Here is a 15,263-nt window from a genome sequence, read left to right on the forward strand (position 1 = left end):
TCATCTGGCAGCGTTCCTAATTCCTGCTTCCACTATTGAATTATATCTGGCATGAGAATTCAGATGAGTTCACCAAAAAAAATTCTTTGAGCATCTGCTCTGTGCTAAGTTCATTGCTAAGTGTTGAGAAGACACGGAGAATGACATATGCCTGCTCCCAACAGATGAAATTAGAAAATAGTAGGAACAGAAGAAGTGAAGAGTGAATTCAACGGCAACTTTTCTGTTCTTCACTCTATTTGCCTTCATTTCCCTCTAATTCACTTTCAGGCTCGGTAATGAGTATGTGAAGAGCAGATCCTGGCCAATTACTTATATCAGAATGTACAGGTCCATGAAGAGGACCACCGGCTTAATGGGAGTCTATAGGAGACAGACTTAGGGGATGTAGAAAATTCAACTGAAACAGTGATGTGACAGAGCTGCTAAAAGAGCTCATAATGCTTACTTTTGTTCTACATTTGTAGAAATAAAGCATCTAGATCAAAGTAGGCAATAGTTTTACCACTGTATATTTTATTATATATTGCTGAATGATCTTGGATATTTAGCCTGGAGTAAGTCAATTAAGACACACTTGGAAACTTTCTTCAAACCTTTGGTCTTCTGTTTATCTATGGATGAAAAACTTGGGACAATGAGTGAAAGTTACAGATGGGGTCTTTTCTAGCTATCAAGGTATATAACAAAGGAATGAGTTGGCCTGGGGATCTGAATAAGTACAAAGATTTCTATCAGAAGTGATCAAGGAAAGGATGGACGGACACCTGTCAAAGATAATCTAGAAGAACTTATTCTTTTGGCTGGGAGTTGAATCATGACATTCGTTACCTCCTCAAGCTCTAAAGTTCCATGATTTTAGATTTCAATAAGTTGTAGACTGTTTACCCGTGCATTGGGTAGACGCATCAATGACACATTATTAAAACTTTTATAGCATGTTCAATAGCATCATTTCACAAAAAATAAACTCAGAAATCTCATTAAATAAATATCGATACAATAAAGTGTACATTTTGGTACCCAACCAAACTTAGCCTGTGCAGTATTTCATGAACATAAAGTTTTCTTTGTAATTCAAATCTCACATGCTATAAAGACCTAGAATAATATTTATAAATGTGAATTATTTTAGCCAAAGAAAAATAACACAAGGTCTCTCTAAGGCTATTGAACACTCTCCCTTTCAATGTATCTTTTATTTCTGCCTTTATTATTCTTTTGTTTCTGTTTTATTTGCTGAAAATATCACTACAAGTAAGTACAATGATAAATTTTGTTAAACTCTTGCTTTTAAGTACTTGGAATCTGAATCCGTGTTCTGATGTACTCCGGGGAACTCTTCTATTTATTTTTTCTTCCTTCCCTTCATTGTTTCTAATAAAAGGTTAAGACGGAAATAGTTCCCCTTCAGAAATGTACAAGGGCGTATATTTAATTTAGTTTTTGTTCCTAGAAGTTAGTGCGTAATCAAAATTATATAAACTTTCTGCATGTTCCTCTCCATATTATTTTCAAATATTTAAAGTTTCAAATCTGAGATCCTTTGAGACTACTTTTATTTTCATCATGCATGGATTATAAATAATATGTTAATAAAATATCTTGTATGTAATATAAATATTTGTTGGAAACCCATCAAAAGTTGGTCTAGTTCTCTCCTTAATATCGTAAGTATAATTTTTTTTTGAATGGGAGGGTTGATCCATGGCATCCTTCATCGTTTCTGGTTAGCTAATTGCTTCTGTCGTACCTGTGTCTTCTCACTTCCTTTCCTGATGAAGCTGTTTAGGTCTGGCTGGGAAGCTACCATGAAACTCCCCCAGCTAATATTCCATAGGTGGACCTGAGCAACCACCAAAGGCTTTTCCTGGGTTGAACTAGGTTGAGATTCCAATGACGCAAACAGGGTTCCTACTATTTAATCTTTTACTCCTATGCCTGCAGCCAATGTTGGTTTACTTGTTTGTTTGTTTGTTTGTTTTTCTGAAGTAATTTAAATTATACTCAAAGCTCTCAAAGTCCTATTGCTTAGACTCAGTGAATGGAGCATCATTTGAAAAGATATGATAAGTAGACCATAAGTATCATGGTAAAAGAATGAAATACTGATTTTTTTCTTTTAAATAAAGAGAAAGGAGTGTCTTAAAAAGTGTTTCATTGCAATACGCAAGCAGGCTGACCAGTATATATTAGCTCCTGGAAACTTTGAGAAGCCTTCTTCCTTCACAAATAGACAGTGGGGTTTCTCATCTCAGCTTTAACACTTTTCCCCTCATTTAGTCTTTGCATGAAAAACACAATTAATGCTGTCTTGAGTTGAGAAACCATCTGTCAGAGATGTAAGAAATTCCAGCCTTGGATGGAAGGTTGGATGTTATTAATCTTCATGGTTTCTTTCAACCCTTAATTCTTCTTAATTATGGTAAAGATATATTTTCTTCTAAATGGGAAAGTTGATCCATGTGACTTGCATTCTAACAGTGGATTCTAACAGAATTTTTAAGAGGTTAAGATAAACATCAAACTTTTCTGTATATCAAAGACCAGGCTCTCTGTCTCTCTTGCTCTCCCCCCTCTCTCTCCCTCTCTCTCTCTGTCTCTCTCTCTCTCTCTAGGAGTTGTCTGGTCATTTGTTTGACCATTTCTGAAAAGAGAATTTAAAAATTAAAGAAAAAAGTCTCCATATTTACATTCTCTTTATATTAAGAAAAAAAATCTCTAAGGAAAAATTTCTCTATACACATCACAGGTTAATTTACAATTTGGGTTGCTAGCAACTGGAATTCATTGCCTGTGTGATAGCTTCATGTCTCCGTGTTAAAAATTACAAAAGAGGTCAGTTCTAATGAATAGAGGTCCACACAGACAAGTGTTGTTTCTGTTGGTTCCTCTCGTACCAAGTCTAAGAATAGAAAGGGAAAAAAAAAAAAAACTGGCAACAGAAGAGAACCATCTTTTACTGCCATCTTTCCCTTCAGCATAAACTGAGGCATGTGTTTGATAGAGGGAAGGAAGTGTGCTTCTTCAAACTCTCGCTCAGTAAAGGATATTAGTTCCATTAAGCACTGTTGGAAAGTATATTGGAGATAGTATATTTAAAATTAATTTAAAAGGTAAAGGGTTTTTAATGCCTTTTAATATAAGCAAACATTGATTTTATTAAAATGCCTTCAGATATTACAATACAATGACTTATTTATCACTCCAGGTCTGTATCATGTGTATAACTTCCTTTCCAAGTATACTGATTTTGTGTATTTTGCAAGTGGAGAGAGAACCAAAGCAGTCTACCAAAATTCTTCCTCACCATCCTTCTTGAATAGAACCAGGTCTATCATGCCAACAGAGACTATTTCAATTAGATGTTTCTTAAACAACAAAGAATGTCATATTTTTCTAAGCTGTGTTTGACACAAAATGTCAAATATTTATAATAAAATATTAAAGTTAAGTACAGTGAAATGTATGAAATATTGAAAGGATTATCAACCTTGTTGGAGTCCTTGTATAGCATAGGAATGTCTATATTCATTGATAACATAAAAAACTTAACATTTCTCTTTAGATTGAAAGCCCAAATAGAATTGATTTAAAATTTAAAGCACTTCTAGTAAGAAATTTCAGCACTGTGTAAGTTAAACATGGAGTGAAAACCATATTTATTACTTTTTTTCTCATGTTTTTCTGTTAAGCGCTTTCTTAGACTCTGAGGTGTTTAATTGAACTCAACAAATATCTGCAAAAATTTAATTTTAATTTTTGGGCTGTTTAGCTCTTACAGTGAAGCCAATTCTGAGTGCTATATTAAATGTATAGCAATAATTATATGTATTTTCCTAGCTTGTGATATGAGGAATCTTGCATTTCAATATATTATTCTTATACTCAAGATCATCTGACTTCAAATGAAGAACTCTATTTCAGAGCACCACTTGAATATAGACTATCACCCACCAGGGGATTAGAACTAAGCTGATTGTCAGTTATGCAACCTGGTATTAGTGCCCTTGTTATTTTCCACGGAATAAAAAGGCAACATGAAAGAGAGCCTTTGCTACTAGTATCTAGCTTTTATACAGCTGCCCTTGCGTTTGTCATAGCGCAAGAGAAGAGAAATACAGATTGTAAGGTGAAATCCATAGAAGATTCAAAATCACTGTGGTCAGTAGATAGAGGCATGACAGCCATGCTGTTAAGAAGACACTGGAGTCCAGCGTACTTGGATTCTATCTATTGATAAATAGCTGTATGACTTGGATAGTTACTTAACCTCTTTGGGCTTCAGTTTCTTTGTCCTCATGTAAAAGGAAAGTTGTTAGAGGTCTAAGTAAATATGTGTGTGTGTTTGTGTACATATATATGTGTATATATATATACACTTAAGGTATACACATATCATATATGATATGTATGTATCTTTAATATATATCATATATGAACCATAAGATATACATTACTTCAAATTAAATACATATATACTTGAGATAGATATATAAATAATATATTCATTTAGGATATACATGGCTATGTACATATATTCACTTACAATTATACATATACGATAATAGAACAGTTCTTGGCAGGTGGTAAGCACTACTTCACTATTATTTTATTGCCTTATCATTTCTATATCTGAACTACTAATGAGTAACAAAGTTGATTGACCTGATGGTTCTTTCCTTTCCCTGCTTTTTCTTTAAACGTTCAAAGTTGCAGCAAAATGTTACTTTTAAGAGGTTGAGTAAACACAGAATGAGAAGCCCTAAAGCAAGGTGCTGAGTTAATAGACAGGATAATCACTTCCTGAATACAGATGAACGAGCTCTTTGTAGAACTAGCAGGGGGACTGTTAATGGGCTTTTGTTTTAGAGAGGATGGATTGAGGGAGAGGCCTGATGAGAGCCCTTACAACATCTGCCTCTCTCGTTGCCTATTACTGAAACAGTAGCCTTGCAAATAAGTATAATCACATATAAATCAAAACACTAGACTGTGAGCTCTATATCAGGACAGAGATTTTGTCTATGTTGGGTCACTGCTGTCTCCACAGGGTCCAGACAAGTGTCTGACAAACAGCAGGTTCACAATAACTATTTCTTGAATGAATGAAAAATCTTGACCTTTCCTTTAAATAGGATTAACAGGAAAAGCAAAACAAACAAAATAGCAGGCTTTCCTACTTCCTGATGGATTTCTGACCCCAAGAATGCTGGTAAGCAGATTAAGCAGGGTTGAGGAGGAGCATGTGAATGACAGCAGTGTGAATACGTACATTTAGCAAGTATTCCAGAAGCCACGGATTTGCTTAAGGCTTCACAGGAACGTGTGGTGTGGAGAGGTGCCGCACTCAACTCTGATTCATGCACATGTGACACATTTGAATCGCAAATATTTTGTCCAGCATCTAACTTTAGTGTCTATACTTATACTTTTTCTCTCCCCAGGTTTTCAGAAACCTTTTTCACAAAGTGATACTTTTACTCTCTGCAAACATTTAGCTTACTTTAGCTTTCTACTCAACCTTTGACCGGCTAACACTATCAGTGTGACAGGATTTATTTCACAGGTGGGGTTTATCCTATAGCATTACTTATAGTTTACCTCACGACCTCGGACTGTAGATTAAAATAATCTAACATCCTTAGAGCTACGCCTGACTTCAATCTAAATGCATGTTCATTTTTACTGTCATAGCAAACATGTTTTTGAAAACAGACAGAAGTCCCTTTTTATAGCATAGGCAAACTAATAATTTGAATAGGAATATATGTTCCTTTATGCACACCATAAGTTTTCCTAATTTTCTTTGTAATGAAAACTGAGAAGGTATTAGTCATCCTTGGATGAGCCATACTCAGTTCTACTTGACTTTTCTAAATATAATGAAAACACAGCAAATAAATTTAAAGTACATTATTAATTGATTAGATATGATTTCTTAAAATGGTTTACATCATCTCTTTTAACTTCCATTCTTCCAAGCTTCCAGACATTAATAATGAGTCACCAAAAAGCTATCATTGATTTATAATGCACATTACTACATCGGACTTGGCCCAAGAAATCTGTATGGGCCCCAAAGGAAACAGAAAAATGTTTACAACTGAGCCATGGCAGAAATAGGCTGAAAACACATATCTGTATTCTCCAAAAACAATTAGGGCTAATGTAATTAAGGTGAATATTCCGGTTCATTTTATTCCATGGAACTGTTTCACTCTTGAAGCCCCATGTAGGAAAGAGTCTTTATGGTTAGAACCCTACTGAGGGTGGTATAATTTTGCTTGGCCCTTGTACACGTAAAGTAAACATTTTACATTATTGCACAGGGACAAAAATTTACAGCCAAAGATGACACAGGATCTGATTAAAGTTAACACACTTGGCGTTTAAGGCTAACCCACATAGGAAAGCAATCATTCCCAGGATGGAGATCAAATATCTTAACACAGTGTTACCTGTCTGAGTTGCTAGAAAAGATTTCTTATCTAAAAATTGATCCATAGCATATGTTTTCAAATTTGTCAGTCTCTTTTCATTTGTGTGCTAGACAGAGGCACTTTAAGAGCTATTAACTGTAATCTCAGGAGTACAAGACTGGTTTTCAGCAGTCATTGGTAAATATGGCAAGGAATTAAAATGACATTGGATTAAAAAGAAAGTAAACAAATCATTAAATCAGAAAATTTCACCAAATCTTGTAAAAATCACTGGTCTCTGAGTTGAAGAACTTCCTCACTTAAAAAAAAAAAAGAAAAAAGAAAAATCAGTGGCTATCCCCCCACCCAAATAAGTGAATACTACAGCTTTTCGATGTTAAGGTATGATGGTTTTGCTGTTTGGGCTAGTGAGGGTTTTAAAATATTGACGAGTTAAGTACTTTGAGTTATGTTTCCAGCAATATTTCAAAGTATTGTAGTATTATGCAGAAATTCCAAATAGAAAAACTAAAATATCGAATAAAACAGGTTGAAAAAGTTTAGTAAAATGTATAAAAATTAAAAGGCTAAAAAACAAAAAGAAAACGAAAAAAACCTCACCGCGTTTTAAGTGTGTAAAAATAAATCACATTCATTCATGGAAATCCAGTGACTGTTTTTTTTTTTTGGTCTTAGTTAGTTGGTACGTACTGCACCTGCCACAACACGTTGGAAAGTAGGTCCTGGTACACACTAAGGAATATCCAACCAGGTAAATACATCAGGGTGATAAGGCCCATGAAATTGAGCGGATAGTGAGAATAGTCCCAGGAACAGGCGCCCCAAGTGCGGAGTCCCAGACCCCAGGACAACTCCCACGCGTAGATGAAGATCACGTAGAAGGGCACTCGCTTCCAGGTGCCCCAGCCCCGACTGTAGTGGAGGTGGAAGTAGAGCTTTTCCACCACGAAACTGCAGCTGCCGTACATAAAGAAGGACCAGAGAGACGTGTGGCCGCTGCTTGTCCCGTCCCCCTGCCCCAGCAGGTTAAAGAAGAATGTGAAGAAAATCTCATCCAAAAAGCCGTGCATTCCGAAGAAAAGAAAGCGGAGCAGGTCCGGCAGCCCCTGGCTGGGGGCTCCCCCGGCGCCCTTGGGGCCGCGAGGTCTCCGCCGCCGGCCGCCGGCCGCCGCAGGGACCCGGGCGCCTGCAGGGGCGGGGGGCGCGCCCCGCAGCAGCTGTTGCTGCTGCTGCTGCCGCGGCTGGTACCGTAAGCGCAGGAAGCGCTTCAGGAACACTTGGCAGTGGTAGAGTGCCAGCACGTACTGCAGCGCCAGGTCCAGCGCCCCCGGCGCCGCTGCGCCCCCCGGCCCGCCGCCCTGGTTGAGCAACGCGCCCGCCAGGGTCTGCAGCCCCACGTGGGCCGAGGGGTAGAGGAGGAAATTGAAGACGAAGGCGCTGGGGCAGCGCCGCTGCTGCAGGTAGACCTTCTCCAGGGCAAAGTGGGTGAGCGAGTGCAGGAGGCAGTGGTAGGGCGAGGAGAAGCCCAGCATCCGGAGGTCGGGGTTGCGAACGAAGCGCCGCGCCGCAGACAGGAGCACGTCCAGGGTGATCCCGTGCATCCCGTAGAAGTAGAGGCGCATCCAGGCGGGCAGCGCGGCGCCCTCGGCCGGCGCTTCAGCAGTGGACAGCGGCTCGGGGCGGCTGACGGCTGCCTCGCCTCCCCGTCCGCCGGGGGCCCCCGAAAGCCTCGCCGCGCCGCCCCTCCGCGTGCGACCCTCGTCGTCCGCGTCCCTGCCGGCCATCGACTCAGAGGCTGCCGGGTCGCCCGAGCCCGCGCCACCGCTGCCGCCGCCGCTGCCGGGTGCGCGGAGCTGCGGGGCCGAGAGGCCGAGCCCCGCGCCGCCTCCCGGACGCTGCCGGCCCCCGGGGGGCGCGCGGGGAGCTCCGTCCCGGCCGCAGCCGGGCGGCGGCCGGAGCTGCTGCGATTGGGGGATGCGCGGGCCGCCCGGCTCGCGGAGTCCCCCCGCCGCGGCCCCGCCGCGCCCTCGTCTCCAGTCCCGGGCGAGGTGCCGCCGGCCAGCGCCCGCGCTCACCCTGCGCGGCCTATCGGGCGCCGAGGCCCGGCGAGGTGCAGTGGCGCCGGGGCCGAGGGGAGAAATGCAGAGGCTGGTGCAAACCCCATCTCCTCCGCGACGCAGCCCCGCCGCCTCTGCTGCAGGCTCTAGAAGCGTAACGCGAGCAGCGACGCCCCTTCCCCCGGCCCTCCCCATGCCCCTCTCAGCCCGTGTCGACCTCTCCCGCCTTCGCAGTCCCCCCTCCACGCCCCAGCCCTCCGCGCTGAGTCCCGCGGGGGTCCGCTGGGGAAGGCCCGGCCCTGCCTCTCCGACCGCGTACCACGCTCCGTACCCGCTCCCCGCCCGGGCCGGAGGCGTTTGCTGGGGCGGAGGCTCCGAGTGGAGAAACACCCAACAGGTGTGACTGCGAGCTGGTGGGCATCCCTTTTATCGAGGAACCAGGGCGAGGGCCTGGCTGGCGGAGACGAATGGCCGAGTGCCACCGACCAGAGGCTGGGCCTGAGACCGAACTATGGTGCTGTATACTTAATGTCCTTATTCAAAGCCAGCTATGTCCCAGTCACAGAGAATAAACCGGAGACTGCAGGCCGGCGCGCCCCTGCGTTTCCCTGCTTGGGAAGTATTGCCGCGGGGCCTGGTCCTCTTTGTCAATCTTTCTGCCTGGCCAGTCGGCTTGCGGCGGCTTGTTTGCTCCGGGCCGGGGACCGAGATTCAGAGTCCGCCAGAAGTTATGAAATGATTGGAGGCCAGCTGGGTCGGGCATTGCTTTATCTTAAATCAAGAGTAGTACCTTTGCTCACACTGGCACACCCCAGTGGCCACTTTTTCTCCTTGCAGAAGAACTAGGTCATCCCAAAAATGGAGAGTGAAAAAGAGAGCGGGGATTTTTTTTTTTTTTTTTTTTTTTTTTTAGGTGGAGAGGGTGAGGGACTCCAGAATTTTGGTGTTTGCTCCACTGTTTTTCTCCAATTTTGAATCAGGCTTAGAATTGGAGACAACCTTAGAGATAAATTATACTGACAGCTCCCCCCACCCCGCCAAAACAAACAAACCAAAAAAAAAAAAAACCCCAAAACCCATAGATCATGTCTAGGCACAAACTAGATAACAGATCTAATTTGTAAGTTCAGATGTTTCCTGGGTGGAAAGCTTTCTGGGGATTTTTTTTTCCTCGGGAAAATAAATATTCTGAGGCAGTCCTCCATTTTTTTTTGTTTGTTTTTTTCGGTAGGCGGGCCACTCAATCTTGTGGCCTCTCCCGTTGCGGAGCACAGGCCCCGGACGCGCAGGCTCAGCGGCCATGGCTCACGGGCCCAGCCGCTCCATGACATGTGGGATCTTCCCGGACCGGGGCACGAACCTGTGTCCCCTGCATCGGCAGGCGGACTCTCAACCACTGCGCCACCAGGGAAGCCTCAGTCCTCTATTTTTAAAGTAACTTTCTCTCTACTCTCTCCCCTTCATTTCAACCCCTTATATTACAATCAGTCTGTGGTTACTAAATTGTCGGTGAGTTAGGGAAGAGAGAGAAATAAGAGTGGTGAGGAGAAAAATTGTTAAGGTGATATCAACACTTGAATAAAGCCAAGTTCTTATTTATTTATTATTAAAAGCTTTGTTTGAATGTGGTTCATTTGCAGGTTTCTTTTAGCAACTGTCAAAAGTCAGTGTGTGGACGTTGTCATGCTACGGACAGAAGCATCAAGCAGCAGGCTCATCAAACCTGTTGTAAAACAGACAAGGTTAGTTGCCCAAGGGCATGAGCAAGTATGATGAAGAGAAATAATAATGCAGACATTTTCATGAGCACCTACTATATATAAGATGCTATGTGCATTGGGGAAAGAAAGGGTTATAAGATGCACAGTTTAAGAAGTGTATAGTCTAGTGGATATGACAACAGTCTACCATACCTGTGTAAAGCTTACTTATTTATGATTCTTATTAATAACTAATTATGACTGGCTAGTAGTACACACCAGATAAAATGTTTCTTTGAGTTATTATTTTACTAAATAAAGAATTTAGGGCCCAATTTATCAGGTAATAAACAAATGCTTTCTGTTTCCATAATTGCTATTCAGACAAGGAAACACTTCATCATAATAGCATAAATATAGTGATTCAAACAGGCATACAGTAACTTGCTAGATTAAACCTGAATTACTTTCAGATGATAAATTAAACTTCAAGGACCCAAGCCTTCTATTTCTTCTAACTTTTTTTAAAGATGCAAAGAAAACCTTGAAACGTCTAATTTTGTAATCCAGTCTAGTTCATCCCAGGGAGTATAGGAAAATCTTTTGAACTAAATGAAAAATTAGAGCTTCTTTTTCTATATTTTAAATCTCAGCATTTAAAAAATTTCTATTACATCAGTATGATATCAGTAAATAGGACATGTATAAATTTTATATTAGTATAATATTAGTATATAAATTATATCGGCATAATAGGATGTATATAAAATTTATACATGTGTAATACATACACATATATGAAACGTGCTTACTTTTAAAAAATTAATTAATTTTAAATTTTTGGCTGCATTGGGTCTTTGGTGCTGCATATGGGCTTTCTCTAGTTGCTCTGAGCGTGGGTTACTCTTCGTTGAGGTGTGCGGGCTTCTCACTGCAGTGGCTTCTCTTGTTGCAGAACGTGGGCTCTAGGTGTCTGGGCTTCAGTAGTTGTGGCACATGGGCTCAGTAGTTGTGGCGCACAGGCTTAGTTGCTCCACAGCATGTGGGATTTTCCCAGACCAGGGCTTGAACCTGTGTCCCCTGCTTTGGCAGGTGGATTCTTAACCACTGTGCCACCAGGGAAGTCCCATGCTTACTTTTTAAATGAGGGGATATATAATAAAAAGTTTGGATCTTACCACTGTGGTCATTGTAGTGCTCTACCAAGTGGCTTAGACTACTAAAAATCTCATTCTTCAAGGACACTTTTAAAATCTGTTTTTCATTTATCTTAGAAGTGATGAAAAATATGTCAATAGTTTTAAAACTGGAGTAGAAAGTGCATCTATTACTTGTTATTCTTTCCATGTTTTTATATATTTCACTGTGGCCTCTACTTAGTCACAGTACTTTCAGAATGGGAAATACTAACTTAAAAGAAAAAGCAAGGGCTTCCCTGGTGGCGCAGTGGTTGAGAGTCCGCCTGCCGATGCAAGGGACACGGGTTCATACCCTGATCCGGGAAAATCCCACATGCCGCGGAGCGGCTGCCTGTGCTCCGCAATGGGAGAGACCACAGCGGTGAGAGGCACGCGTACTGCACAAAAAAAAAAAAAAAAAAAAAGCAAAAGGTAAAAAGAAAAGTTTTTTAAAAGGCATGAGACAAAGTGCAAGAAAAATATTCATTGTATAAATTATCTTTAATTCTTTTCACTCATTGCCTCAACTCTTCACTCATTGACACAACTACAGTTTTTTGTTTGTTTGTTTTTTGTTTTTTTGCGGTACGCGGGCCTCTCACTGTTGTGGCCTCTCCCGTTGTGGAGCGCAGGCTCCGGATACACAGGCTCAGCGGCCATGGCTCACGGGCACAGCCGCTCCGCGGCATGTGGGATCTTCCCGGACCGGGGCGCGAACCCGTGTCCCCTGCGTCGGCAGGCAGACTCTCAACCACTGCGCCACCAGGAAAGCCCATAAATTCTTTTAATTCATAAAGCTTGGAAAAAAAAGAAGTAAATTGTTTTGATAAAGCTTGCTTAAACAATAAAATTTCACCTTGAGCAATGTTCAAATCAGAAATACTCCCTTTGTGTAATCTTTGTCTGCCTGCATGTGCCTCACCTTGAGTGCCCCAAGGAGACTCTTTTCCCCACCCCGTTAATTCCATTTTTTCTCATAGGAAGTAGCTTCTTTTGAATTATAATATTCCCTTATATTGGTTAGGGGTTGATTGGTAACATAGATGATCACAGTCAATGGATACTACCTCTTGAATACCTACTTATCAGCTGTGAGCTTCACATGTATTATCAGTAATTCATACAATGGTTCTCTTATTTTTTTTTAACATATATTGAAACTAAGGTTCAGAAAAGTTGCTTGTTCAATGTCTCAGCTAATAAGCCAAAAGCCAAGCCATGAAGCTGTTTCCACTTGACCCTAAATTTCATTTGCCTTATACTGTCTTACCCACTATGTTTTCATACTGAAGTCACTTGAATGAGTTGAAGTGGCAGACTTAATAAGTAAAGAAATCAATTTTGTTTATAATTCCAGTGAGTATTAATTTAACAATCCCTAACTCCTCCCTTGTTACTGTCTCCCTTTTGTTACCATGCTTTTTGTTTTAATCATCTATCTACACAGTCATTTTATATCTTTTTTTCTCTCTCTGTACGTTTACTTATTTATTTTACCCATCTTTCCTTCCGGGTTCCTTTACAGATTAGTAAATGGCTATTTGGACAAGTGTGGCTATGTGGAATGGGTTGCTATCTGGTACCGATGTGAGAATGGAAGAAGATGGGGTTAGACGATAGGAAAATGAGCATGGAATGCAAACGTATCCCTGTGGATTGTTAGTACACGTTTCTAGACATCGAAGTTCAGCAAAACGGCTCCCTGCTATTCTAGCTGTTAACACCCCTATTCGTGGTTACCATAATTTGAAAACCTTGGCTTGGTTAAGTGCAGTGATTTAAATAGATTTGCCTGTGTCCATTTATTTAACCAAGTCCATTTATACCTGGTGGATCTCCAAAACCAAAGTGCAGATTATATTTTAATATTTTCAATATAGAAAAAAAATACCAGTCAAAAAATACGTTGTCTGCTCACCTGGAGACTTTGGGAAAAGATCTATCCAATTTTTCAAAGCCTCGTTTGGCAGTGGGGTGCAGTAAGAGGGTAGCTGAACAAACACCTCAGTCAAAGAATTCCAGTTCTGCCGTGGAAATCAAGTGTCATGAGCGCTTGCACCCTGTTCCACTTCTTACATTTACTGAACCTACTGCATTCGAGGTATCCTGCTGTGAACCAAGGATGCAAAGCTGAGCGCCACGTGGATCTTATCCTCACTGAGATCAAGGTTTTGGCTACAAGGTTCATTCTTAATTATCATGAGGGAGATGGTAAATTCTGGACGGAAAGAAATGTATATAGCACAGTGGGTATGGGGCTCTGGAGGGATCTGGTTTGTTGCGTCTGCCAGGACTGACAGGTCCTGTGCGCACTAGCAAGAACCCAACTACCGACTCCGGTGATTCACAGAGCAGGACAGAACTCTGCTGGTTGTTTGCCTTCAGCTCTTGTCCCACCAGTCAAGAGGTAGATTAGTAGGTAGGAGGTAGGTAGGGGTGAGTGGAATTTATTGGCTGTTTTGGTGAAACTACATTAACACCAGAAGGCAAGGTCTTTCCTCTTGCACCACAGAGTGTTGTGAAATGACTTCATTACCAGGAATAAAGGTAGTATTATACATTTTATAGTTTAACACCTAGTTATGGCTCGTCTTAACTTTTTTCTTCAGTCATTATCGCATTTCGTCCTCAATCTTGTGACTATGGAGCTATTTTTATAATGCATGTTTAACAAGTAAAACCAGAAAATATGACTTGATTGCCAAAACTCACACACTTTGTTAGTGGCAGCGCTATTTCTCATGTAGAATTTGAAATCTCCTTCTTCCAGACCACACTGCCTCTCTGACAAGAGGTCTCTTCCCCACGGGAGGATTCTAAGTGCCTACTTTGGCTATGAGACAAGCTCACTGATCAGGGCTCTGAAGAGGGGAGCCGTTTTCACTTCAATTCCAGAGGACAGGTGAAGGACGCTTGAATAGTCTCATTAGCCTATAGCCTGGATTTCTTCGACCTTCAGGTAAGGGTGCAGCTCCCAGGACCCAGTATATTCATCGCCTTCCTTAGCTAAACTGCTGGCTCTGTTTCTGGTCACTAGTGATGCCTGGTGGTTTCCTTCCTCCTTTAGCTGTAGTTATTTGGCTTGACCTGTGTGGTCATGTTTCTTCTGTGGTTAGTCATGTTGGTGACATATTGCTATCTTCTGGCTATGACTGCCATAAATAACTCTTGCCTTAAAGAATAGATATTTCTTATATTTATCTCATATCTAAATTTTATTTAATTTAAAATAACTAAATAGAAACATCTTTAAATATATTTTTCTTAATTCAGCAAACAGTTATGGAACAATTCTGAGCAATATTTTGTGCTATGTCCCAGACATACAAAAATAAATATGGCAAAGTCTATGTCCTCTTGGAGTTTAAAATATAGCTTATTACAAAAGATATAGTTGCCTATTGAAGAAATTGGATATAAAAGTAAAGATAAAACAAGTACCTATCACCCATGATACCACAACCCTTAGATAATTACTGTTAATATTTTGGTATATAGCCTTTCAACACATTATACTATCACCAGAAGGAGGTTATATCATGCATTCCTTTTGTAATTTGTAATTTGCTTTCTCACTTACTGATGATTAGGGAGTATCTTTCCATGTGATAGTCTGCTACATCATTGGGAATGATGACAAAGGATTCCTTCGTATAGATATTCCATAATTTGTTTAGCCAATCCAATTTTGGGCTGCTTAGTTTGCTTCAAAAAACTTTTGCTGTCATGAGCTTCTATGTGACGAGCATCCTCTTCGTTATCTTTTTCATGTAGCCATGGTTATTCACCTAGGATACATTCCTTAAAGTTCAATTGGAGGATCAAAGTTATGTACATTTTAAGGCTTTGGTTATTGCTACCAAGTGGGCCTCCAGAAACCTTGCT

At 41.2% G+C, this 15,263-nt stretch overlaps 1 protein-coding gene across 1 annotated transcript; it reads right to left on the reverse strand.

Moving 5' to 3' along the window:
- Positions 1-2,981: 2,981 nt before the first annotated feature.
- Positions 2,982-8,264, reverse strand: TMEM229A (transmembrane protein 229A). The gene has a single exon (XM_067746892.1). It carries the CDS (start codon positions 8,225-8,227, stop codon positions 7,115-7,117), a length of 1,113 nt encoding a protein of 370 aa, XP_067602993.1. The 5' UTR covers positions 8,228-8,264; the 3' UTR covers positions 2,982-7,114.
- Positions 8,265-15,263: the final 6,999 nt, after the last annotated feature.

Source organism: Pseudorca crassidens, chromosome 8, assembly GCF_039906515.1.
Source record: "Pseudorca crassidens isolate mPseCra1 chromosome 8, mPseCra1.hap1, whole genome shotgun sequence".
In the NCBI taxonomy this organism is placed as follows: Eukaryota; Metazoa; Chordata; class Mammalia; order Artiodactyla; family Delphinidae; genus Pseudorca; species Pseudorca crassidens.

Coding starts and splice junctions, on each gene's coding strand:
- TMEM229A (XM_067746892.1), bottom strand. CDS start 8,227: ATGGCCGGCAGGGACGCGGACGACGAGGGTCGCACGCGGAGGGGCGGC.